This window comes from Chiloscyllium punctatum, chromosome 39 (genome assembly GCF_047496795.1).
Source record: "Chiloscyllium punctatum isolate Juve2018m chromosome 39, sChiPun1.3, whole genome shotgun sequence".
NCBI lineage: Eukaryota > Metazoa > Chordata > Chondrichthyes > Orectolobiformes > Hemiscylliidae > Chiloscyllium > Chiloscyllium punctatum.
In genome coordinates this window covers 42,406,138-42,430,551 of record NC_092777.1, presented here as the reverse complement: position 1 = coordinate 42,430,551, position 24,414 = coordinate 42,406,138, and the positions used below count along the sequence as shown (strand labels likewise).

At 39.8% G+C, this 24,414-nt stretch overlaps 1 protein-coding gene across 1 annotated transcript in view; it reads left to right on the top strand.

Annotated features, from left to right (window-relative positions):
• The window catches only part of dnai2b (dynein, axonemal, intermediate chain 2b), a 69,002-nt gene that overhangs the window by 23,559 nt on the left and 21,029 nt on the right, over positions 1-24,414 (top strand). Inside the window, exons 5-10 of the mRNA XM_072558546.1 lie at positions 5,910-6,052; positions 9,813-9,926; positions 10,795-10,934; positions 13,495-13,617; positions 15,263-15,486; positions 22,547-22,682. Of these exons, the coding sequence (XP_072414647.1) occupies positions 5,910-6,052; positions 9,813-9,926; positions 10,795-10,934; positions 13,495-13,617; positions 15,263-15,486; positions 22,547-22,682 (880 nt within the window). The remainder of the gene's footprint in view (positions 1-5,909; positions 6,053-9,812; positions 9,927-10,794; positions 10,935-13,494; positions 13,618-15,262; positions 15,487-22,546; positions 22,683-24,414) is intronic.

The window sequence follows — 24,414 nt, the reverse complement described above, 5'->3', positions numbered from 1 at the left end:
GAACTCCAGGGAAAGAGAGAGGGGGGTGAGAGGTCAGTCATTTAGAGATGGTGCCTGCGCTCCCATCAGTCCAAGACTGTTCTCAGCAGCACTTTTCATCACTGTAAAAAAAAGACGTGATCAGTTTTGGACACACACTTTTGATGTAACGTTTCTGTCGGGACCTCGAGGTCTCCTTCGGATAATCTGATTCTCGGGTCGTTGGAATTCGGATAATTGCGGCTCCTCTGTAATTGATTGAAGGCTGGGGTGATAACAATGCCTAAATGCAGGAAACCTCCCTGTGACCACCTGAAAGAGCAGCAGGTTCCATCTCCAAGATCAGATATTCTAGTAAGACGCCCCACAGGCATGCCTCTGACTTCATAAAATTAATTTTATACCTTGAGAACAAACCAAATAGATTAATCACTTGTATTAAATGTTATCAGATCAGTTAGAAAGAGAAGAACATCATCCGTATGGAGGGTGACCTTATGCCTGCCTGACCCTACCTCTGGGGCGATTATGTTAAGACCCCTCCAGATGAACTCTGCCAGTGGCTCAATCACCAATGTAAATAATAGTGGTGCAGAGGGCACCCCTGTCCGCTGCCTCTGCTGATACGAAAATTATCCAACCTTAAACCATTACTGAGAACCTCTGCTTTTGGGTCACCATGTAACACTACTACCCACTTGGCAAACACCCCTCCAAGAACAAACCACTCCAGTACATAAAAGAGGTACGGCCACTCCACCCAGTCAAACGCTTTCTCTGCATCCAAGGAGACTACCAAGCCCGGAATCGAACCTTGCTGGCATACCTGGACCATGTTTAATACTCTTCTAATATTATTAGTAGACCTACAACCCTTAATACAATCTGTCTGGTCCTCCTTTACAATGAAAGACAAAACCCTCTCCAACCTTAATGACAGCATTTTCAACAGAATTTTAAAATCCACGTTCAGTAACGATGTGGCCTGTACGAAATGCAATCTTCTGGGGCTTTCCCTTTCTTAAGAATAAGAAAAATATTTGCTTCTTTCAGAGAGAATGGGAGGCAGTCTTTGATTGTATGAGTAGTTGTACATATCCGACAATGGCCTGGCCAGCAAGTCTATAAACTCCTTATAAAACTTACTTTGAAACCATCTAGTCAGGCGCTTTACCACTCTTGAGCTGCTTCACTGCCTGCTGTATTTCCTGGATTGTCAGGGTGCATTCAGAAAGGACGCCTGCTCTGAAGTTCCACCTGGAAGGTCCAGGGTCTTAAAAAAGGATTTCATCTTCATCAATCTGCCCTTACAGCACTCCAACCAGTACAGCTCAGAGTAGAACTTCCTAAATGCTACATTAATCTTTTTGGCATTGCAAGTAAGAGTACTAGCACTCTCTCTAATGGATGTGATGGATTGGGGGCATTCTTCTTTCTGGCCAGGTATACTAGATATCTACCTGGTTTGTCACCATTCCCAACTAACTTCTGTTTCGCGAAAGAGATTTCCCTCTTTGCTGTCTGGGTGAGCACAGCATTCAAAGTAGCCCTGAGGGCTGTAATCCGCTGCAATTTGGTTACAGGTAAAAGTACACTAACTCAGCTGCCTTCAGGCGAGCCTTGAGCAAATGCTGCTGCTCTCCCCTCTGTCACTTCCGTGTCGCCGAGTAAGAAATAATTAAAGCATAGGCTTTGGCAGTCTCCCACAGCACCGATGGATTACTGTCCATAACCAAATTAATGTCCCAAAAGATTTTAAATTCCCATGAAAAATACTCTAGAAACTTGCTATCTTTCAAGAGGAAAGGGTCCATGCGCCAGTGCCGAGAGGCTATCCCGTTACCACTGGCGTTGACCACCATGTACGCTGCCACATAGAGACATAGAGATGTACAGCATGGAAACAGATCCTTCGGTCCAACCTGTCCATGCTGACCAGAAATTCCAACCCAATGTAGTCCCACCTGCCAGCACCCAGCCCATATCCCTCCAAACCCTTCCTATTCATATACCCATCCAAATGCCTCTTAAATGTTGCAATTGTACCAGCCTCCACCACATCCTCTGGCAGCTCATTCCATACATGTACCACCCTCTGCGTGAAAAAGTTGCCCCTTAGGTCTCTTTTATATCTTTCCCCTCTCACCCTAAACCTATGCCCTCTAGTTCTGGACTCCCCGCCCCAGGGAAAAGACTTTGTCTATTTATCCTATCTATGCCCCTCATAATTTTGTAAACCGCTGTACGGTCACCCCTTAGCCTCCGACGCTCCAGGAAAAACAGCCCCAGCCTGTTCAGCCTCTCCCTATAGCTCAGATCCTCCAACCCTGGCACTAGCCTTGTAAATATTTTCTGAACCCTTTCAAGTTTCACAACATCTTTCCGATAGGAGGGAGACCAGAATTGCATGCAGTATTCCAACTGTGGCCTAACCAATGTCCTGTACAGCCGCAACATGACCTCCCAACTCCTGTACTCAATACTCTGACCAATAAAGGAAAGCATACCAAACGCTTTCTACCTGCGACTCCACTTTCAAGGAGCTATGAACCTGCGCTCCAAGGTCTCCTTGTTCAGCAACACTCCCTAGGACCTTACCATGAAGTGTATAAGTCCTGCTAAGATTTGCTTTCCCAAAATGCAGCACCTCGCATTTATCTGAATTAAACTCCATCTGCCACTCCTCAGCCCATTGGCCCATCTGGTCCAGATCCTGTTGTAATCTGAGGTAATCCTCTTCGCTGTCCATTACATCTCCAATTTTGGTGTCATCTGCAAACTTATTAACTGTACCTCTTGTGCTTGCACCCAAATCATTTATGTGAATGACAAAAAGTAGAGGGCCCAGCACCGATCCTTGTGGCACTCCACTGGTCACAGGCCTCCAGTCTGAAAAACAACCCTCCACCACCACCCTCTGTCTTCTACCTTTGAGCCAGTTCTGTATCCAAGTGGCTAGTTCTCCCTGTACTCCATGAGATCTAACCTTGCTAATCAGTTTCCCATGGGGAACCATGTCGAATGCCTTACTGAAGTCCATATAAATCACATCTATTGCTCTGCCCTCATCAATCCTTTGCTACTTTCTCAAAAAACTCAATCAAGTTTGTGAGACATGATTTCCCACACACAAAGCCATGTTGACTATCCCGAATCAGTCCTTGCCTTTCCAAATACATGTACATCCTGTCTATGTTCCCTATTCTGCAAAACAGCACCGAATTCAAAAAGGTTGATGGGACTAAAAACATGTCAATTCTAGTATAGCACTTATGTGGATTAGAGAAAAAAATGAAATCCCTACATTTGGGGTGAAGACACCGCCACACATCCACCAACCTCAGCTTCTTGTTCAGGTCCACCAACTGCCTGGGTTGCAGGGACATACCCACAAAAACCCCTAAACATCCTGTCCACATCGGGGTCAGTAAGATGATTAAAGTCTCACCTTATAATTGTATGATGCGCCCCAAGGGCCATCAACCTGGAAAGCACATCTGTTAAAAATCCCATATTCCTCTCTGTGTACTAAAGTTTTAAGAATCGTAAACTGCCCATATTCATCCTTAATTTGGTCTAACAGTTGAAATGGTAGGTTCTTCTGGATGAGTATAGCAACTCCTCTACTTTTCGAATTAAAGGATGAGAAAAACACTTGTCAGAACCCTCCCTGCTGCAACCTCAAGTGCTTGTTATCAGTTAAATGTGCTTTTTGCAGCAAGGCTACATCAACCCTCCTTTCTAAGGCCTGAAAGTATCCTTTTTCTCTTAATTGGTGAATGACTCCCCTTAACTTTCCAGGTGCACCGTTTAAACAAATGGCTAGCCACAGCCATCCAAAACACTCTGTGACCACCACCCCCCCCCCCCCCCAAGGAGGACGAACCCCATTCATAGCACACCAAGTGAAAGCAGTAAACAAAAACAAAGTAAACAATATTATCCATATTATTCAAGTCAGCCAGTCTATTTTTAAAGCATCCAGGAAGTCCTTTGCCTTTTCTGGTGAGTCAAAACGTAATGTTGCCAGACATCTTACAGAATATTGGATATTCAAGTCCCTCAGCAGCCTTTTTACCTCATCAAAAGCCTTCATCTTGTAAACCACGACTGCAGAAAAGTCTTGGAAAAGCATAATTCATGAGTCTTTGTATATCAGAGCCTGTGGATCCTTCCCCAGTGGTCTAGCAGCTTCCAGCATCATTTGCTTACCTCTATAGTACTGGAGTCGCACTAGGACTTGGTGGGGGTGCTGGTCTGATCCAGGCCAGCGCGCTGCGACCCGGTGGGTCCACTCGACCTGCACCCGGCCTGCCACGACTTCCAGCTTCAAAAGCTGTGGGAGCCATTGCTCCAAGAAGCTGATGAGCTGGCCTTCCTCCTCCCATTCCGGAAGGCCCACCAGACAGATGTTCTTCCAATGGCCTCTATTTTTGAGGTTATCAACCTGCTCCTCCAAGGCCCGTACACCATTCCAGGGCCTTGACCCGACCCGCCAAGGATTCCGCCGCAGTTTCAGAGGCTGTGGCCCATTGCTCCACCTCCATGAAACACTGCCCAAGACGCTGGATCTCTTGATCATGCTTCTGCAGTATGACTGAGATTGGTTCAAGCCTGGCCAGGGTATCCTCCTTCGCTGAATCAATCTTCTCTCGGAGTTTCACAAACTCCAAGACCAGGCTCTGCTTCACAGATCGCAGAGGCTGAAGCGGCAGCTACAGGCGTGTTGTCTGGGTTCTGGTGCTGAGCTCAGCAGGGCAGACCTATTGTGTCGCTGCCATCTTGAATCCATCAACCCCCCCCCCCCCCCCCCCCCCCACCACCAGACATCCTGCTGTTTAATCACACTGGTAGGATTAAGCAGCACTGGAGACACTGGAAATAGAACAAAAATTGTTCAGGTGAAGTGAGTAGATGAATTTTGTGCCCTATCCTCCTCAATCTGAACAGATATTGGCATACTCAAAATACCCAGGGCATCAATGTGGACTTCAACAGTTTCCTCATTTCCCCTTCCCCCACCTCACCCTAGTTCTAAACTTCCAGCTCAGTAACTGTCCCCATGACATGTCCAGACTTGTCCTACCTGCCTATCTCCTTTTCCACCTATCCACTCCACCCTCTCCTCCTTGACCTATCACCTTCATCCCCTCCCCCACTCACCCATTGTACTCTATGCTACTTTCTCCCCACCTCCACCCTCCTCTAGCTTATCTCTCCACGCTTCAGGCTCACTGCCTTTATTCCTGATGAAGGGCTTTTGCCCAAATTGTCGATTTTGAAGCTACTTGGATGCTGCCTGAACTGCTATGCTCTTCCAGCACCACTAATCCAGAATTCAGCCACTCAAGCCTACACTGCCATTCTAGATCATGGTTGATCTTGGAAACTAAGCCACTGATTTTTGTTTTCTTCCTTTGTTGAACAATAATGTTTTTGAAACAAAGAAAAACAGAAATTGCTGGAGAAACTCAGCAGGTCTGGTGGCATCTACATCGAAAAAACATTTAACATTTCAAGTGTCACTGGACTTGAGACATTAACTCTGTCTCTTCACATGTGCTGCTATACTGCTGAATTCCACAGCAAATTCTGTTTTTGTTTGTTTCAGATCTATATCATCTGCAGTTCTTTGTTTTATAATAATATGTTTGAAAAGTGTTATACTGATAAGGGTTGTAAAAGATGATCATAAAACCTATGCTTTACATATGTTTCTAAATGTGACTGTATTGCTTTGAAAACAAAATCTTAGATCAACAGGCTTTTTTTTGCATTAAAGTGGCAATTTCATGTGCATTAATGTAAGACGACCTAAAAGCAGACTGCTGCAGAAATAAATATGTGGCGTAATTATAATCTATTTTAGAATATTTTCTCAGAATTTATGCAATGAAAACCAATTGCATCATCTTTGTTTCATTTATTAGTGACCCCAATGAAATTAAGCGGACAGTGTCTCATCTCTCATGGCATCCAGATCAAGGGCGAAAACTGGCAATTTCTTATTGTTGTCTGGAGTTTCAAAGAGCTGCTGACAATATGAGTTATGAATCATACATCTGGGACATGGGTAATTCATAATAATGTATTGTAGAATGGTCATTAGTCTTTTTTTCTTCGAACTTAATTAAAGAACTTTTGGAATATTATTCACTAAGCTATACAGAGAAATCGAGAGAGCAAGTTTTAAACACTGACAAATGAATGCGTACACTGAATAACGTCATTTAAAACATAATGTCTCATTAGCATTACAATTCAAGTAGATCTCACCAAGTGGTTACAAATTTATTGTGCTAGTTACTTGAATCAAGAAACCCACAATTGACCTGAATTTTGAGAGATGCCAGTCAACATGTACACTAAATTGGAAGTTGAGATGAAATAATGAAAAGAATGGGGAAAAATGAATCCATTGAATCCTACAAAAGCAAAGTGTAATGTGCCCTACTAATAACACACTCCCTAAACACACAATCTTCTGTGGGTGAGTGAGAAAAACCAATGAACAATTTAAGCAAAACTCTACCAATGCAATTTTCTGATGAACATTGGGTAAGATTTCCAATCCAAAACTTGAAAAATTGCAGAAGGCACAAATGTGGAGAGGTTGAAAGCAGGCTATGTTCTTAATTTGCGTTGACATGGGCCATGCACAATTAAATTTGAATGGCTTGTCTCAGGTGTACTGCTACATGTCCTGCTAATGCTGAAATACAGCAATCATTTGGTCCATAAACTTGTGAAAACCAGTCTCTAATCATTTATCAACTTAGTCCTTTTCATCCTTCCTTCAGAAGTGCACAGGATAATATAACTGAAGAAATATTTCAGTATATTTTCAGAATTTTCTTCTGACTGTTGGCAAGAAACAAGATTCCATGTTCTGAATAACTTAATTGTTGATATCTTAATTATAAGCTATTTGCCTTAAAAGGCAAAATCCAACTTATAGCTTGCCTTTTGTTACTTATTTAGTGTTGTTTTCTGTAGTCTCTTATCTCAGTTGCTGGGCTGCCGTCCTTCTTGATTAACTTAAGAAAATTATCAGACATTTATGGCAATGTGAAATGATTGCACAGAGCCCGGTATTCCGTCACTGAGTCATCCTTTATTTACATGTACACAGTTCACTGCTGTGGCCAGCCAGCTCAGAGTCAGTCCCCCAAACTGAGGAGATTCTAAACACCCTGTTAATATTGGTCAGCCAGAGTTTCCTGATTAGCTTAGGTTAACCCCAACCAAGGATCTCATAATCAACAAGATCCACCTGGTTCCAATCACAACATCCTTCCCCTACTTAGTCCAGGGATGTAGGCCTGGTCTTTCTCTTGTACCTTTTCCAGCGATGTTTTCACCCCAGCTCTGGTTCCTCTGACTCGGAGTCGGACACACGCGGTGTGTACCAGACTATAGCCAGTCTCTTGCATCCAGAGCATCTTGGAAGAGTTTCCTCCTCCTCCTTCTAGCAGTAATGGTATCGAGGCTCCATCCATCTCAGACTCTACGGTTTCCTCAACACTAAATGGAGAGGAAGAACCTACAGTTTCTGACAGGCCTTCTGGCTGTTCTGAGGGGCCAGGTATGTTTTGCTCCTGCCCTGTTTGTGAGATAACAGGTTTCAGTTGAATCATATTCGTTCAGGACCACCTCACCTATTTGAACTTTGTATGTCAAAAGATCTGACCTTGCATCAACCTCACCTTGTACCCATACGGGGCCATTTCCATGGCTCTGGTGCCAAACCTTGTCCACCCAATTCAATTGTCTCTCTCGCTTAGAGGAGACACGTGACCCGCACTGGCATTCCTGTTACCGTTGCACAAACCACCCCCACTGTGGATTCTTCTCCCCATCAGCAATTTTGCTGGCGCTATTCCTGTTGTTGTGTGAGGGGTGGTTCTATAATGAACAGGAAATAGGATGGTTTGGCATCAATTGACACTGCAGGCCACTTCTTTAAGCCTGCCTTCAATGTTTGGACTGTTCTTCTGCCAGGCCATTGGACGATGGATGGTATGGCATTGTCCTTATGTGCCAAATGCCATTCAACTTTAGGAAATATTCAAATTCCCTGCTGGTAAATGACGTACCACTGTCAGTGACCAATAATTCTGGGAGTCTGTGTATCGTGAACGATGCTCACACCTTAATTGTCATCCCTGAGTTTACCACATAAACTTTAAGCAGGTCCAACCACTTTGAATGGGTATCCACAATGACTGGGAACATTGAGCCTGTGAAAGGACCGGCATTGTCGACATGTAACAAAGTCCAGGGTTTACCCAGCCATTCTCACAAATGTGGGTGCCTCTGGAAAAGTTAAGCCCCTTATAACCAAATATGCTGTAGGTCAGGTTGCAGTCAGAAGGATTACTCGTTGCTTTTCTTCTACCCCAAGTTATTTGCCTGGAAAAAATACCACATTTTTTCCATATACTGAGTCCAGTTTCCAACAGCAGGATCAAATGAGTGAAGCTTCCCAAATAAAGCCATGATGCCAGAAATGTTTACCCCAACTCCAAGATGACTGTTATGAGCAAACGTTCTTCGGGCACATACTGTTTTCTCCCGTCACCACTGAAATAACTGCACAGAGGCCAGTATCCTGTCACTAAGTCACCCCTTATTTACTCATGCACAGTACACTAGCTGTGACCAGCCAGCTCTAAGTTAACCCCCTAAACCAAGGATTTTAAATCCCCTGTTTATATTTTTTTCCTCACAAATGAACAAGATCAAAAGCAAAAACCCAGAGCACACACTGTCTTTGGGGGCAGCCAGCTCAGCGTCAGTCCCTGAACTGAGAAGATTCTAAATTCCCTGTTTTTTTTTATGTTTTTCTTTTTTTTCCCCTTTTTTTAAGTTCCTCTGTTTATATTGGTCAGTCAGGGATTCCTGATTTGGGTTGTTCACCTGAGCCAATCAAGGATCTCATAATCAATGAGGTCCACCTGGTTCACTACACAAACAGGGATCACTGCCTCAAAACCAGTGTGTAGGTTGTATTTGTGTAATAGTCATATCTGCAGTTCCTAGAATAAGCAGGAAATGTATCAAAAACATGACCATAGCTTGTCATACCAGGAATGTGGATCACAAACCTGTGAATTAATTAAAAAAAAACATGGTATGTGGGTGTCACAGGCCAGGCCAGCATTTGTAGCACATACCTATTTACTCTTGGGGAGGTAGTGAACTACCTTTTTGCACTTCTCACTTTGCAACCCAAGCCTGAATGTTGTCCTGATCTTGCTGCAAGTGGATACAGGCTTCTTCATTATATGAGAAGTCATTAATGGTGTTGAAGGTGAAACTCCAGTTAATTGTTTCAGTTTACTTTAAGCCAGTTGTGACAGTTTTTGGTATCTTTCCCCTTTCATCTTAATTTAGTTATATTTCATTCCCTGAAGAGCCTTCTCCAACAAACATGTCCTTGTCATCCTATAACTTGCCTTTGGTAGGTATGCAAGTGTGGCCTTGGATGAGAGGTTTTTTTTTCTTCTAGATGGAAATATCAGACCATTTATCCACATGGCATAATTCGAAATGGAAGTTATTATGCTTTATGCTGGTAGTAGAGTCAAAAACATTAGGGACATTTAAGTGATTGCTTGACAAGCACATGGACAGCAGTAGATTGATGGGTGTATATGTTAGGTTGATCTTAGATTAAGATAAATGTTCGGCACAGATTGTGGGTCGAAGGGCCTGCACTGTTCTATGTAATTGATATGTGGCTTGTCTAAAAATGTATGGTTTAATTATAATTCTGTGATGCAGTAATTATGTTACAGGAATCCATATTTAATCCAATTTTTGTTCTGCAGAAAATACAAGTAAGCATGAAATGGTAATAAAGCCAGTATCTCCTCTTCTGTGTCTGGAGTACAACCCAAAAGATTCTCACATTCTGGCTGGAGGCTGTTACAATGGACAAATGGGTCAGTAAGTGAATACCACAATCTCAGTGTGTCAATGCTTGCAATATTCAGCAATGTTCCAATTTTGATTAACTTCCAAGTTCTAGAAATTACACAATTCACAGTTTTTGGAACAGGAATTTCTATACTAATCTAGGAATTTATCAAAATGCTTTTGGCACTACTTTGTATGAGCTGTATTTTGAAAATAAAAGGGCTAGTTGTCGTTGAGTGGGAGGTCACCTGTGTTCTGATTTTGTGTCACATTTCAAGGATTCATAAGCTAGAAATAGGTGGTGTCCTAAAAACAAATCCCTTTTCTTACATAAAATTGAATTTAAAGAGGGAAAGAAACCAGGAAAAGTGTGGTTAAATTAACAACAATAACAAACCATGTAGTTCCTGCAACTACTAATGGATTAGGCAAAAGTAACTGTAAACATATAGTTGCTGCAAATCTGAATATTATGGCAAATTATAGCAGGAATCTTTAAGATTATGGTATCTGGAACTTAGAAAATTTGGAAATATCTTGTTGATAGATATAAAATCCCTAGATGACTTAAAAGCTCAATGCTACGAGACTGTTGCCCTCATGCTGTAGAGTCCACAGCTTGGGATCATGGTCTCAGAACAAGTGGTTAGCCATTTAGATTGAAATAAGAAAGTTATTCACTTAAAGGGTTGTGAACAAAAGAGCCAAATCTTTTTCACCAAAGACAGAGTAGGCTAGGATAAAATATTGAGAACTTAATTATTTAGAAAAGAACGCAACAGTAATTACTTACATGGGATGTTCCTTTATACAACTGTTACAAAACTAACATCAAATGGGGTCTCCAGCATTAGCTGTACTGCTAAATATCCATATTTTATTTCTGCTGTAAAGGATACTGGGATACACGGAAAGGAAGTCAGGCGGTTGAAATTCCAACAATCGAAGTCGGTCATCGGGATCCTGTGTACAAGATTATTTGGTTGCAATCTAAGACGGGAACAGAATGTTTTTCTGCTGCTTCTGATGGACAGGTATCTGCAGAAAGAAGATAAATGTGCATCATCTATTCCTTTATTTGTAGAGAGAGCCAGTTTTGCTGCCACACAAAGCTGTTGTAGTTGTCCCATTAGTGGACTGAAACTAGCTAGACAATCACAAAGGAATTTGGCCTTCAGTTTTTAATCTAAAGCTTTTCATTGTAATTCATTCATGAGGGATTTAATTAATGGTTTGAAGTACATTGATTTCTTATGCTAAATGTAGAAGTTATCAGGACAAAAAAGGGGAGACCATATATGCAGTAAAGTAATTTTGGAGAGAAAACTGAAGGATCAGCGATGACAAATTTAGAATTTTGGGCATTCCAATTCACAACATAAAAATAAAGTATAATGACAAACTTTTCACTGTGTAGTAAAATTCAACAGCTGCAAATAGTGTAGCAATTTGAAAATATTAACTTAAAATGTTTAGGAAATAACTTTTCTTTCTACATCATACAGTCTATAAAGCTTTATAGAAATCACAGTGGTGACCATGTGTGAGATTGAAAATTATTGTCATTAACATGTGGAATTCAGTCTTAAGAACTTTCTCCTTCATTCAATATTAACACTTGTTGATAGGATCGATCTTCTTTCACAATCTCGTCAACATAAAAAAGAAAGGTTTTGTGTTTAGAGGGATGGAACCCAACTTTCAAAATTCATCAATGTCATTATTTTAATTGACTAGTTCTGATTTGTTATAGAATACTTTTGGGATAGGTAGGATTTGATTGCAGATCTCCTTGCCTGGAGGTGGGGACACTACCAGTGCACCTCAAGATTTCAATTCATTATTGGCAAGAATCCATGCCAATGTTTAAACTCTCCTGCCAGTTCAAATTTGTTGCACTCTGGTAGACTGAGAAAATGACAAAGAGTCGCAACACACCTTGTAACTCTTTCCATTCTGATCTACTTAACCTACATGTTTCAAAGACAAAGCTGGAATTTATTGATTGCGATAATAAAGAGCTTACTATCTTTGTTCAAAGAATTGAAGAAAAAGTAATTGAATACAGGAGTTCGGAGATCATTTTGTAGCTGCACAGGGCAGTGGTTAGGCCACTGTCATCCCACACACAATAGCAATATTTAATAGAAATTACTGGTTGACAAAAAAAAGGCTTAATAGAGTTATAGAGATGTACAGCATGGAAACAGACCCTTTGGTCTAACTTGTCCATGCTGACTAGGTATCCTAAATTAATCTTGTCCCATTTGCCAGCATTTGGCCATATCCCTCTAAATCCTTCCTATTCATGTACCCATCCAAATGCCTTTTAAATATTGTAATTGTACCAGCCTCTACCACTTCCTCTAGAAGTTTATTCCATACATGCACCACCTTTCGCGTGAAAAAGTTCAACCTTAAGTCCCTTTGAAATCTTTTCCCTCTCACCTTAAACGTTAGCCCTCTACTTTTGCACACCCTTACCCTGGGGCAAAAACCTTGGCTATTCACTGTATCCATGCCCCTAATGATTTTGTAAACTTCAATAAGGCCACCCCTCAGCCTCCAAGTCTTCAAGAAGAATAGACCCAGTCAATTCAGCCTTTTCTGCACCCTTCCAAGTTTAACAATATCTTTTCTATAACAGGGAGACCAGAAAGTCGATGCAGTATTTCAAAAGTGGCCTAACCACTGTCCTGTGCAGCTACAAAATGATCTCCGAACTCCTGTATTCAATTACTTTTTCTTCAATTCTTTGAACAGAGATAGTAAGCTCTTTATTATCACAATCAATAACTTCCAGCCTTGTCTTTGAAACATGTAGGTTAAGTAGATCAGAATGGAAAGAGTTACAAGTTGTGTTGCGACTCTTTGTCATTTTCTCAGTCTACCAGAGTGCAACAAATCTGAACTGACAGGAGAGTTTAAACATTGGCATGGATCCTTGCGATGGCCAGACAAATGTTATTCCAGCAGAGCTTGGAGTTGTGTGTGGAATCCCCAGTGTAGCAAACTCCAAAAGATTTGCCTGGGATATTGAAGATTTCGCTGGGCAATTCCTCTACATCTGGACCCCTCTGAAAGTCTTATTTAAATCAGAGTGCTGAAGGCTCTGATGAAATTAAGTAACTAGTTACTTGAGAAAAGTCCAACTCCTGAGTGTTTAAACAATTGATTTCGTACTTGGCTCTCTCAAACCCGAACCAGAGACCCTGACCTAATATCCCTGGGATGCGACCTCCCCTCCCCAACACCACCGATAACAGTTATCAATTTATTATCTGATAGCTATTGTTATACATGAAACTGATTACCTTGTCTTCCTACTGTCTAACTAAGTAAACATTTGATGCACTTTATTTACTATGAGGCATTTGGAACTGCTCCGAATTGGTGAAAGTGCCACTGAGTCAAAGTTATTTACTTAATAAATTCTTTCTCTCAGTACATTGTGTCACTCTAAGTTAATTTTGTGGTAAAATTTGCTAAAATTCGAAAGCATTGTTTATTATTGGCTATATATTATATATAATATAAATTATTGGCATCCAGTGGTAAGAACACGAGTATTAGATTATGGTCTAATGTCTGTAGGTACTGTGGTGGGATATCCGGAAATTGAGTGAACCTGTAGAGAGACTCATTCTGGACGTTTCAAAGAAAGATGATCCGGATATTGCATATGGAGCTGTTTCGCTGGAGTTTGAAAGCACCATGGTAACTATCATAGTACTTTACCTCAAAGCCATGCTTTAGTGTCACAAGGTCCTACAGTAATGAAGGAAATATCCTTGTATAAATAGTCTCTCAGTTTGGTAGTCAAAAACTTGAATATTGCTGAAAAATGTTTTGTCAAATCTTGTGAATCTTCTCATCTTGTGCTAATCAGAATAATTTGGAATGATACTATTTAAAGGGAAAATTAGTATTTAATACTGCATGAGGGGAGACTGCACTCTGATTTAGATATATAGCCAAACTCAGAATAGGGTATTGCCACAAGAAATGAAACAGTGAATGGCAGGACATGTTTCCAGTACACACAAGTGTGCCATGCTGCAAGACCGACTGTCAATCATACATTTGCTGTCAACGTAATTTTTGCACATTCAGGTGGTATGAAGCAAATGTTGTCCAAATGCATTATCATTTCTAATGCTGGACATTATATGTTAGTTTTGCAAGTGCAAGCTGGTTGACAATAGTCAGTACCATGCTGCGACCAGTTAAATTAAACAGTTTCAAATAGGGATGACAAGCCTTCATGCAATCATTGGATAATTAATTTTTACACGTAATTATATCTAATTTCAAAGTCACTGCTGAATGCAAACAGATTCAGTCGAGTTCCAGAAGTATTTAATTATTTCTTACTGACTGGGATTCTTTTCTCAGAACATTCAACAATTCTTTAACTGGGCAAAAAAAAACTACAGCTGGTGAAAGACAGCAGCCAGTCCTGAAACTTCCAAAATTACTCTGCACCTGCCAAAACCAGTCAAAATGGGTTTTCTCTTTTTCTCCTCTTTTAATCAATATTTTCTGTGGTTAGCTGATCAGCATCTGTCCTCCCCTGACTAACCAATTCAACATCCAACCAGCTGCCAATTCTGGGCATGCCAATACTCGATGCTGGATTGACTACAGTGTTCCTTAGATTAGTAATTAAGTTGAATTCTTTTCCAGGCCAGCCACCAATAACAAACATCAGTGTTTTGTTTTCTTCTCTTTTAAAACATGCAGCTCTTCAAAGTTCAGCAAATTTTAATCTTGACTTCCAGTTCCACCAAAAAAAAGGAGAAAAATAAAAGAATAATAGTGAAGGTCTCTTCACTAGGAAGTATAGGGATAAGGTAGGGGGTGGGATGCTTTTCAGTGTGGATTTGACGTATTGAATGGCCTGCTTTCACACTATAGGGATTCAATGAGTCCCTTGTTGTATTATTCAATCTGAAACTATGAATGGATTTTTTAATATGAAAATTTGGAGTCCTTTTTGCTGCAAATTCTAAAGTACAGTCCTCATTTGAAAATATTTTGGTGCTATGAAGTTATAGCATAAGCTATAATAGGAGTCAACAAATGAAGAAAGCACTAAGCTCTTAAAAAGTTATCTAATTCAGATTGTCTGGGAATAATAACTTTTCATTTTGCTGTACTATTTAAGTTGTTTCACCTTTTAAAGCATAAAAATAAAATTTGTATCAAGTGTTAAAGAAAAGTGGTGTTCTTCATACAATTGTTCTTATGTTATTTTATTACCAGACTTTATTAGGTTCATTTGGAAGAGTAGAAAAAAATTAAAGCTTGATGAAATCGAAGTTTTAATCTATTGTTATTGAATCTTGCTTTACCTCTATAGCCAACCAAATTTATGGTAGGGACAGAACAAGGTGTCGTAATATTAGGAAATCGAAAAGGAAAAGTCCCTGCTGAGAAGATTGTGTCTACCTTCAGTGGCCATCATGGTCCAGTCTATGCTGTCCAGCGAAATCCTTTTTACCCAAAGAACTTTCTAACAGTTGGGGACTGGACAGCCCGCATTTGGTCTGAGGACCTCCGGGACTCATGCATTATATCGACTAAGTGAGTAAAATTCATGATATGGAGTAATAGAAAAAAAGTTCCGATAATTGCATTTATGCATGATATTATAAATAGACTGTTGTGTTTGGAAAATGATAATTTGTGCAAAAACTTTTCCAGACTGAAAGTCCCCAGGAGATTCCATAATTTTCTTATGTGCCTTGATGAGAAACCAACAAAGGGATGGTTGCTTCACATATCCATTATTTATAAGTTTCTGGATTGACTTCTCAAGGACCAAGCCTGTGTTTGTCTCTTAAAAAGGAAATTATGCAACAGAGGTCAAGAAGTTCCCACTCTAGATTCTTCAAGAAAACCGGCATATTAAATGCCCTCTGCAAAGTGTATCAAGGCTAGGCTAGCAGTCTGGACCAACATATTATTTAAATATAAATGAAAATCATTTTTCTAAGTAAGGCCTATAGGATCATGAACAGGTTTGGAGAGGAGCACTGGTACATCTGTTCTCCAAGTGTTGGAATGGAGCCCTGGATATTACAGCAGCAACTCAGGCCAAAGTTATACTCAAATGGTGCTTGCATTTACAAGTCCACCAGATGGTGGCATCAACTAACCACTCTAACTGTCTCTTGAAGAAAGGTCACTCCCTTTAGCAGTGCAGCTTTATGTTGTACAGAGAATAATCAGTTAGATTTTATATTTAACAGAAAGAAAGTCTTCAATCCCTCGAATTAATTTAACATATGCATAAGCTTATTTAATACAATGTCTAGACCTCAACATTAATACACTTACTTGATGTGGACATGGTTGAATTGCACACTTTTGTAACAAAGGGATGTTTTATTTATTTGCACTAATTGTGTTTTAGTTCTTGATTTATGTTTACTTTTTTAGTGATGTACATAGCATTTTATTTGCTAAGCTATAAACAAAATATACTAAGCTTAAGGCACATGGAATGTTTTCTGACAGCACTGCTGCACTCTATACTAAACAATGGTCTTATTTTCTCAATTCTTAATCTCAACTTTGAAATTTTGTAGGTGTGAAATTTAACATAAGTTAGATGATCCTGAAAGGGAGCTTTCTTGGAGGTGGTCCAAGCAACAGTTGTGCAGGAAAGATGGAAAATTAAATCAACAACATATTGTCTGATTTTATCTTGGCTTTATCCGATGTCTGTGAGTGTATTGCTTTTATTGACCAGACATCAGTAACAACTAAACAGTGATATAAAGTACTCTTAAAGGGGAGATTAGAAATGACATGAATACGCGAAGGGGACAACTTGTAAATATTTTACGTTTTATCCATCTGTGGGCTAATCTGTTTTTCATTTATTGTCTACATATAATTTTTATAGTTTATTTCTTGCAGATTTTCATTTATACTCTGGTCATTTGTAGCAGGATAATGTTGATTGTTTGGAGTTTCTATTGTAGGTTTCAGCTGCAATTATTCACCTAATTTAAATTCATTTTACTGCAGCATCTAGAATGGCTGTGGTTTGATTATTTATCTTAGTCAACCTCTAATAAGGCAGCTGCTCAACACCTTATGAACATTGCTTGCTCCACTGGAATATTCCAAAATTCTTGTCTCTTCATATCTCAGAATAACGCAGGTAGATATTTAAAAAGTGAGAAAGTACCTTAATTCCTCTAAATTGCTTCGCTTATGCTGCTTGTTACCATTCATGCAGTGTCAGTTTACAGCTTCCAAATTCCACCATTTGTAGAACAACGTAACTAGTCACTGCAAATAAAAGTTAACAAAGTTTTTCAATTGCATGTTAAGGTTATTCACTGTGTGGTAAAATTGCAATATGCTGAGACAATGAAATTCTCAGCATGTTGAAATGGTTCTGGAAATAGTGGATGCATTTGTGGTCATCTTCCAGGGTTCTATAAACTCTGAAAGAGTCCTTGCAGATTGGAGGTTAGGTAATGTAACTTCAGTATTCAAAAAGGGAGGTAGAGAGAAACCAGGGAATTGTAGACCAGTAAGCCTAACATCAGCAATGAAGAAAATTCTCAATTTCCATTATCAAGGACTTTATAGCAGAACATTTGTAGCAGTGGCAGAATCAGGCACAGTAAGCATGGATATATGAAGGGGAATTCATGCTTGACAAATCTGTTGGAATTCTATGAAGATGTAACTAGTAGAGTTGACAAGGGGGAACCAGTCGATGTGGTATATTTGGACTTTCACAAAGTGTTTGACGAAGTCCCTTACAAAAGATTATTGTGCAAGATTAAATTGCATAAGATAGGGGAAGTGCATTGCGATAGATAGAAAATTGGTTGGCAGAGTGGAAACAAAGAGTAGGAATTAATGAGTCATTTTCAAATTGGAGGCAGTAGCTAGTGGGATGCCACAAGGATTGGTGCTGGGACCCCAGCTATTCACAATATATATTAATGGTTTGGATGAGGGAATAAAATGTAACATCTCAAAGTTTGCAGATGATACCACATTGGTGGAAGGGTGAACTGTGACAAGGATGCAGAAGTGCTTTAGCATGATCTGGACAGGTTGGGTGAGTGGGCAATTCAATCGCAGATACATTAGAATTTGGATAAATGTGATGTAAGCAAAATGGAAGCAAAAGCAAGAAGGCAGATTACTACCTGAATAACTGTAAATTGGGAGAGGGGTGTATGCAGCAGGACCTGTGCACTAGTTGCTGAAGGTAGGCATGCAGGTGCAGCAGGCATTAAAGAAGGCAAATGGTATGTTGACCTTCATTATGAAAGGTTTTGAGTACAGGAGCAGGGATGTGTTTTTGAAGTTCTACAGGGCCTTGGTGAGGCCACACTAGAATATTATGAATTTTAAACCTGTCATAACAAAACAGAACAAATTAGAGGAAACATACACTTTCAACAATATCCTGACAGGCATAAAATTCACAAAAGAGAAGAGAATGGCAACAGACTCCCATTCCTTGATGTGACAGTTGAATGTACAGTTAACAGAGAGCTTCAAACCAGCGTCTACAGAAAAAAGAACACACAGACCAAATACTTAACTTCAGAAGCAATCGAGCCAGCACCCAGAAATGGAGCTGCATCAAGGTTTTATTTCAACGAGCTGCAGCACCAAGAATTACAAACAGAAGAAAAATATCTATACAACGTTTCCAAGAAATACAGATACCCAATAAACACAATCTGCTGATTCATCAGAAACAAACACAAACAAGCAGACACAATGCAACCAAAGATTATAGCGAAATTACCTTACTTCAAAGACATATCAGAAATGACTTCCCGACTACTTAGATCCCTTGGCATCACAGTAGCCCACAAACCTACCAACACCCTTAAACAGCGACTAATGAACCTAAAGGATCCATTAGATCCCACCAGCTAAGCTAACTTCATTTACAAGATACCATGCAAGAACTGTTTAAAAAAAACTACATTGGACAAACAAGCAGGAAACTTGCCACCAGGATACACGAACACCAACTAGCTACAAAAAACACAACCCACTCTCACTAGATTTCATACATACAAACAAAGAAGGACACTACTTTGATTGGGACAACACACACATCCTAGGACAGGCAAAACAAATTTACACATGAGAGTTCTTAGAGGCATGGCATCTAACCAGAACTTCATCAATAAACCCATCAACTTTGAGCCCATCTACCTTCCCTTGGGAAAAAAAGAATCAGAAATGATCACCACACACCTTAGGAAACCAAGACCTATAAATAGAGGGATGGGACATACCACCAGTGCTTCACTGGAGACTCTCACTAATGATGTTACCTGGTCATGGTGACAAAATGTCTGAAAGCAAACCTTCCAGCTCAGCAAGCTGACTTACATGGGGTAGGTGATACGAGGCAAACGGACACACAAGGCGGCTGCCAGACCACAATATGGAGAGAGACAGCAGAGCAAATACAGGTATTGCCTGGGGCCACCTGAATGCCAGCACAATGCACTCTCAACCTAGTTGATTAGTTTAAGGCGGGTGGGGGAGAGAATACACATGAATCCAGCCAACACCTTTTATAAATATACTAACTGCTTGATACGGACTCAATATAAAGTGCTAATAGCGAGGGCTGCAATAATTGTCCTTCTCAGGAACAGTGATTAGCATCCATTACAACAGTAATGGACTTCCGCACAGATGCTGAAATTGACAATGTCTGCGCTGAAACTGACAACAACCACACTGAAATTAACAAAGGCTGCACTGGAACTGACAATGACTGCACCAAACCTATCAACGATTCTGCAATGTTTACAATAAACAAACTATGTTATAAAGATAATAATCTCATCACTGACCTATTATATCACAAAATGTATAAAAGTATCTTGACATGTGCTCCAGGTTGAGAGAGGACTTGCAGCTAACCACTGTTCTGTTGGTGTCTTTCTCTCCCCAGAGCTCCGGTATTTCCGGTACAATAAACTCTGTCATTGAACCCCGACCGACTCCAAGACTGGTGATTTTCCCCACAATACTTTTCCAGCACCACTCTACTCCACAACACTTATCATCAACCTGAGCTTCAAATCTTATCAAAAATCGCTAATTGAATTTCAATTCCACCAGCTGCTCTAGAGCCTGTACTTCTAGTTTATTTGTCTCGACAAAGTGCCATTTCTCCACCAGCTCCAAAAGTAATTTCCATAATTGGATAATTTTAAGTCAGTTCGAAGTATTCCTTAGCCAACATCTGTAAAGTACACAGGCCTGAGTGAAATTTGAAAGAAATACAGCACCCTGAGATAACATGCCATGTAAAACAGCAACTCAACAAACTTAAAATTGTGAGAAACCTATACAGTACTAAAGTCATTATGACAACACTTGGCATGTCAGCAAAGGGATTGAATTAGGCTTCAGTAACAACATTCAAATCTGTTGTTGATTTGATTACATTTCACTTATTTTGCATTAAAATAGATGTTGGCAATCATTTCATGCTACAGTGAATGTTTCTCTCCATTGAATGAAAACTGTCTAAATTTCACACTTTTTATGGACAGCTGACATCATTGTGATCTGTGTAAATTTGCATGAAATAAGAGTACAAATACTAGGAAGAAAAAGACATTGTAATGTTATACGGAGCCACTGTTGGTTTGTGCTTGGCTATTTTGACCTGTATCCCACTGATATTTTGTTACTGCAATTTCAGGGACTATTGTGTTGCTTTTACACAACAGAGAGTGGTTTGAGATGAAAAAGGTATTAAAGTACAAAAAGGATAACTAACAGTTGTTGTTGTAAGTCATAGTTTATCTAAGATTATGTGTGTTTTTTTAACAATAACCAGTTATAGATTTGTTGTTGATTCAGGTGACTTTGACCAGATTAGGGATTGGAACAGTTTCTTTTTAACAGTTACAAAAGGAAAGCTGAAAAGGAGTTGGACAAACTTTTAAGTTATTTCTATGCTGAATCAGCAACCTCAGAAATCTGTAGTTTTCTGGTGTGATGTTTATGTGCTAAACCATAACTACAAGAAGAAATTTGTTGAAATTGACCAACTTAATTTAAGTGAGCACTGGAAAATGTCAGTGAGACATCTTTTCAAACTAGATTTAGGAGATAGAAGGACAATGTTATAATTTATGAAACCAATGTGTTTTATTTTAAATTGGATATGTCAGGATTGAAGGAACGTTGAAAATCAGTTGTAATTTTATTTCAGACCTGTAAAATTCACTTTGTATGTCCATAGTGTTAGAACAGTTGTGAGCTGTTCATTCACTCTCCTGAAAAGATAATTTGTATAGGGTGTTAGTCAGCAACCTTGTATAGAAATTATTCTAGATTAGATTAGATTAGATTACAGTGTGGAAACAGGCCCTTCGGCCCAACAAGTCCACACCGACCCGCCGAAGCGCAACCCACCCATACCCCTACATTTATCTCTTACCTAGCACTACTGGCAATTTAGCATGGCCAATTCACCTGACCTGCACATCTTTGGACTGTGGGAGGAAACCTGTCATCTTATTTGAAATTATTTTAATATGAATGCCTGTGAACTGTTTCTACTAGGGATTCTTTGTTTTTGGTTCTGCCAGTTTTCCTCCCAGTACAGTGACAACTATACCAGTGTTACTTTGCTTTAGTTTAAAGATTCTTCATGCAGTTATACCACTAAAGATTGCATAAGAGACAGCTGATGTTTCAAGTTGAAGACCAAAATTGTTCTTCTTTGACGATTATATTATCATCTATTGCTACCTAGATTTAGTATAAGTAGCTCCTGTGGAAAACAGATCAATCACTTGGGTGCAAGTCATATCCATACTTGATAAACATGACCATGATTTATGAAAAACATGAATGTAAATGATAAAGGTGATCATAATTAATCCTTATAAATATTAATTTACCCAGATATATTTTCTGATTCTGTGAGTACTATCTTGTTAATTATAGGTAGCGTGGAGGGAGTTGGCGATTAAGAATGAAACTGTCTGAAAATCTATGCCTCTTTTTTTTCTGAGCATTGGTGCCTAGATCCACTACTAGCAGTTACTGGTATTGCACTGGCCCTGTCAAAGTTTACAGGATTGGAGGAAGATCACGTAAAGCAATAGGAAGCAATATCTATAGGGTTCATCTTAGGTTGCCACCTGCCTGAGGAAGCCACCAAATCGGCTAAAGGAGTCAAGTTCATGGAGGGAAAAAAAATCTCTAATGCGTGCTTTGATATTGGAATGAAAAATATTCTTCAAATATTCAGGGATCTTCAAAATGATTTGAGCCTTGATTGACAACTGAGTCCCAGGTTTACTGAGTACCCAGGACACCTAGTTTGGGTTACATTACCAGTATGCTACTTTCCTGCAGGTTGGAAATGGGAAAATTGCAATCCCCCAATTACAAGTCTTGGTGCAGAAGGTCCATCACAGACATGGTAATGTATTAATTGTCAGAGTAGGTTAAGGCTCTATGTTCCGGAGTTTTGCTGTACTTAGTAGCTATTCTGGCAGAGCTACAGTAATACTCTATAAGAATTCTTACAGATGTTTTACCTCTGTGAACAAATAGAACATTGCTTAAAATTAATTGGTCAAATCTCTGATTTTTCTTTTCTTAGATACCACATGTCCAACCTGACAGATGGTTGTTGGAGCCCTGTAAGGCCATCTGTTTTCTTCACAACTAAAATGGATGGCACTGTGGATATTTGGGACTTGTTGTTTAAACATAGTGAACCATCCCTCAGCGTTAAGGTACTATGATTAATTGCATAATCTGAAAATGAAAATAAAAGTTGGGACAGGTATACAATGTATTGCTGACTCAACATCATTTAACGTAATTGTATAAAGTCAAGATCTATTCTTAACAGAATTCCCTACAGAAACTACATACGAACAAAGATTAAGAAACTTGGTTATCTTTTCTCTTTTGTCTTGCCTTCATACCCTAGGAATATTGAGGCAATGATGTTGGTAACATGAACAATTTTCTTTTACATCACTCCTGCACTTTTAATTTTCTCCTTTTCTCACCAATCTTCTCTGGAAACATACTCTGATATAGTCTTGAAAGTGGAGTCGCAAGTAGAGAGGTTAGTGAAGAAGGTGTGAGGCACACTTGCTTTCATTGGTACAGGAGTTGGGATGTAATGTTATTGTTGTACAGGGCATTTGTGAGACCACTTTTGGAATACTGCATACAATTCTGGTCGTTATTCTATAAGAAACATGTTAAACTTGAGAGGGTTCAGGAAAGATTTACAAAGATGTTGCTGGGACAGGAGGGTTTGAGTTATATGGAAAGGCTGGATAGGCTTGAGCTTTTTTTCCTTGGAACATCAAAGACTGAGAGTGACCTTATAGAGGCTTATAAAATCATGAGGGACATGGATAGGATGAAGAGCCAAGGTCTTTTCCCTAGAGTTGGAAGATCAAAATTAGAGGGCATAGGTTTAAGGTGAGAGGGGAAAGATTTAAAAAAGACCCTGAGGGGTAACTTTTTCTTGCAGAATGTGGTGCGAGTATGGAACAAGCTGCCAGAGGAAGTGGTGGAGGTGAGCACAAATACAACATTTAAAAGGTATCTGGATGGGTATATCAATTAGAAGGGTTTAGAGGGATATGGAGCAAATGCTGGTAAGTGGTGCAAGGTCAGATTGGAATGTCTGGTTGGCACAGACAAGTTAGACCAAAGGGTCTGTTTCTGTGTTGGGACTCTATGACTCTGCTATCCTCCTCACTTACTTATGGTCATTGATCTGGAATTATTTCCAGTTGTGTTCACAGCAAATTTTTCAGGACCAGGGACCATACTCAATTTATCCATCCCTTAGCCAACAAGCCTTGTAAATATTTGAAGTCTCCCTACTGACACTTTAGCCAAGATTTAAAATCACACCCAAGTCATTGAGAACTTGGTATTTCTTCAAACTCATGCTTAGGTAGGTTTATCCAGAGATGGTGGGACTTGCTGCAGTATAACTGACGAGAAAGAAATGTTAAGTTTCCAAGACAGCAAAAGAATTGTTCTGCTACAGACCTTTTTGAAGTTGGTTTAAACATTGAGAAACAAGCTGGTTGTACAATTGTTGGAGTTCTTGGAACGTTGTGGATTTGAGTGTTACATCTGCTTAACTCAAATTGACTTAAAGCATTATGAATTAGACAATCCAATAGCATTGTACTGAGATATAATTCCTTTGGACCTTAGTCATGTATACATTCATTTTATTTTGTTGTCATAATTAGAGTCATAGAGACATACAGCGTGAAAACAGACCCTTTGGTCCAACTCGTCCATGCTGACCAGATATCCCAACCCAATCTAGTCCCACCTGCCAGCACCCGGCCCATATCTCTCCAAACCCTTCCTATTCATATACCCATCCAAATGCCTCTGAAATGTTGCAATTGTACTAGCCTCCACCACTACCTCTGGCAACTCATTCCATACACGTACCACCCTCTGCGCGAAAACGTTGCC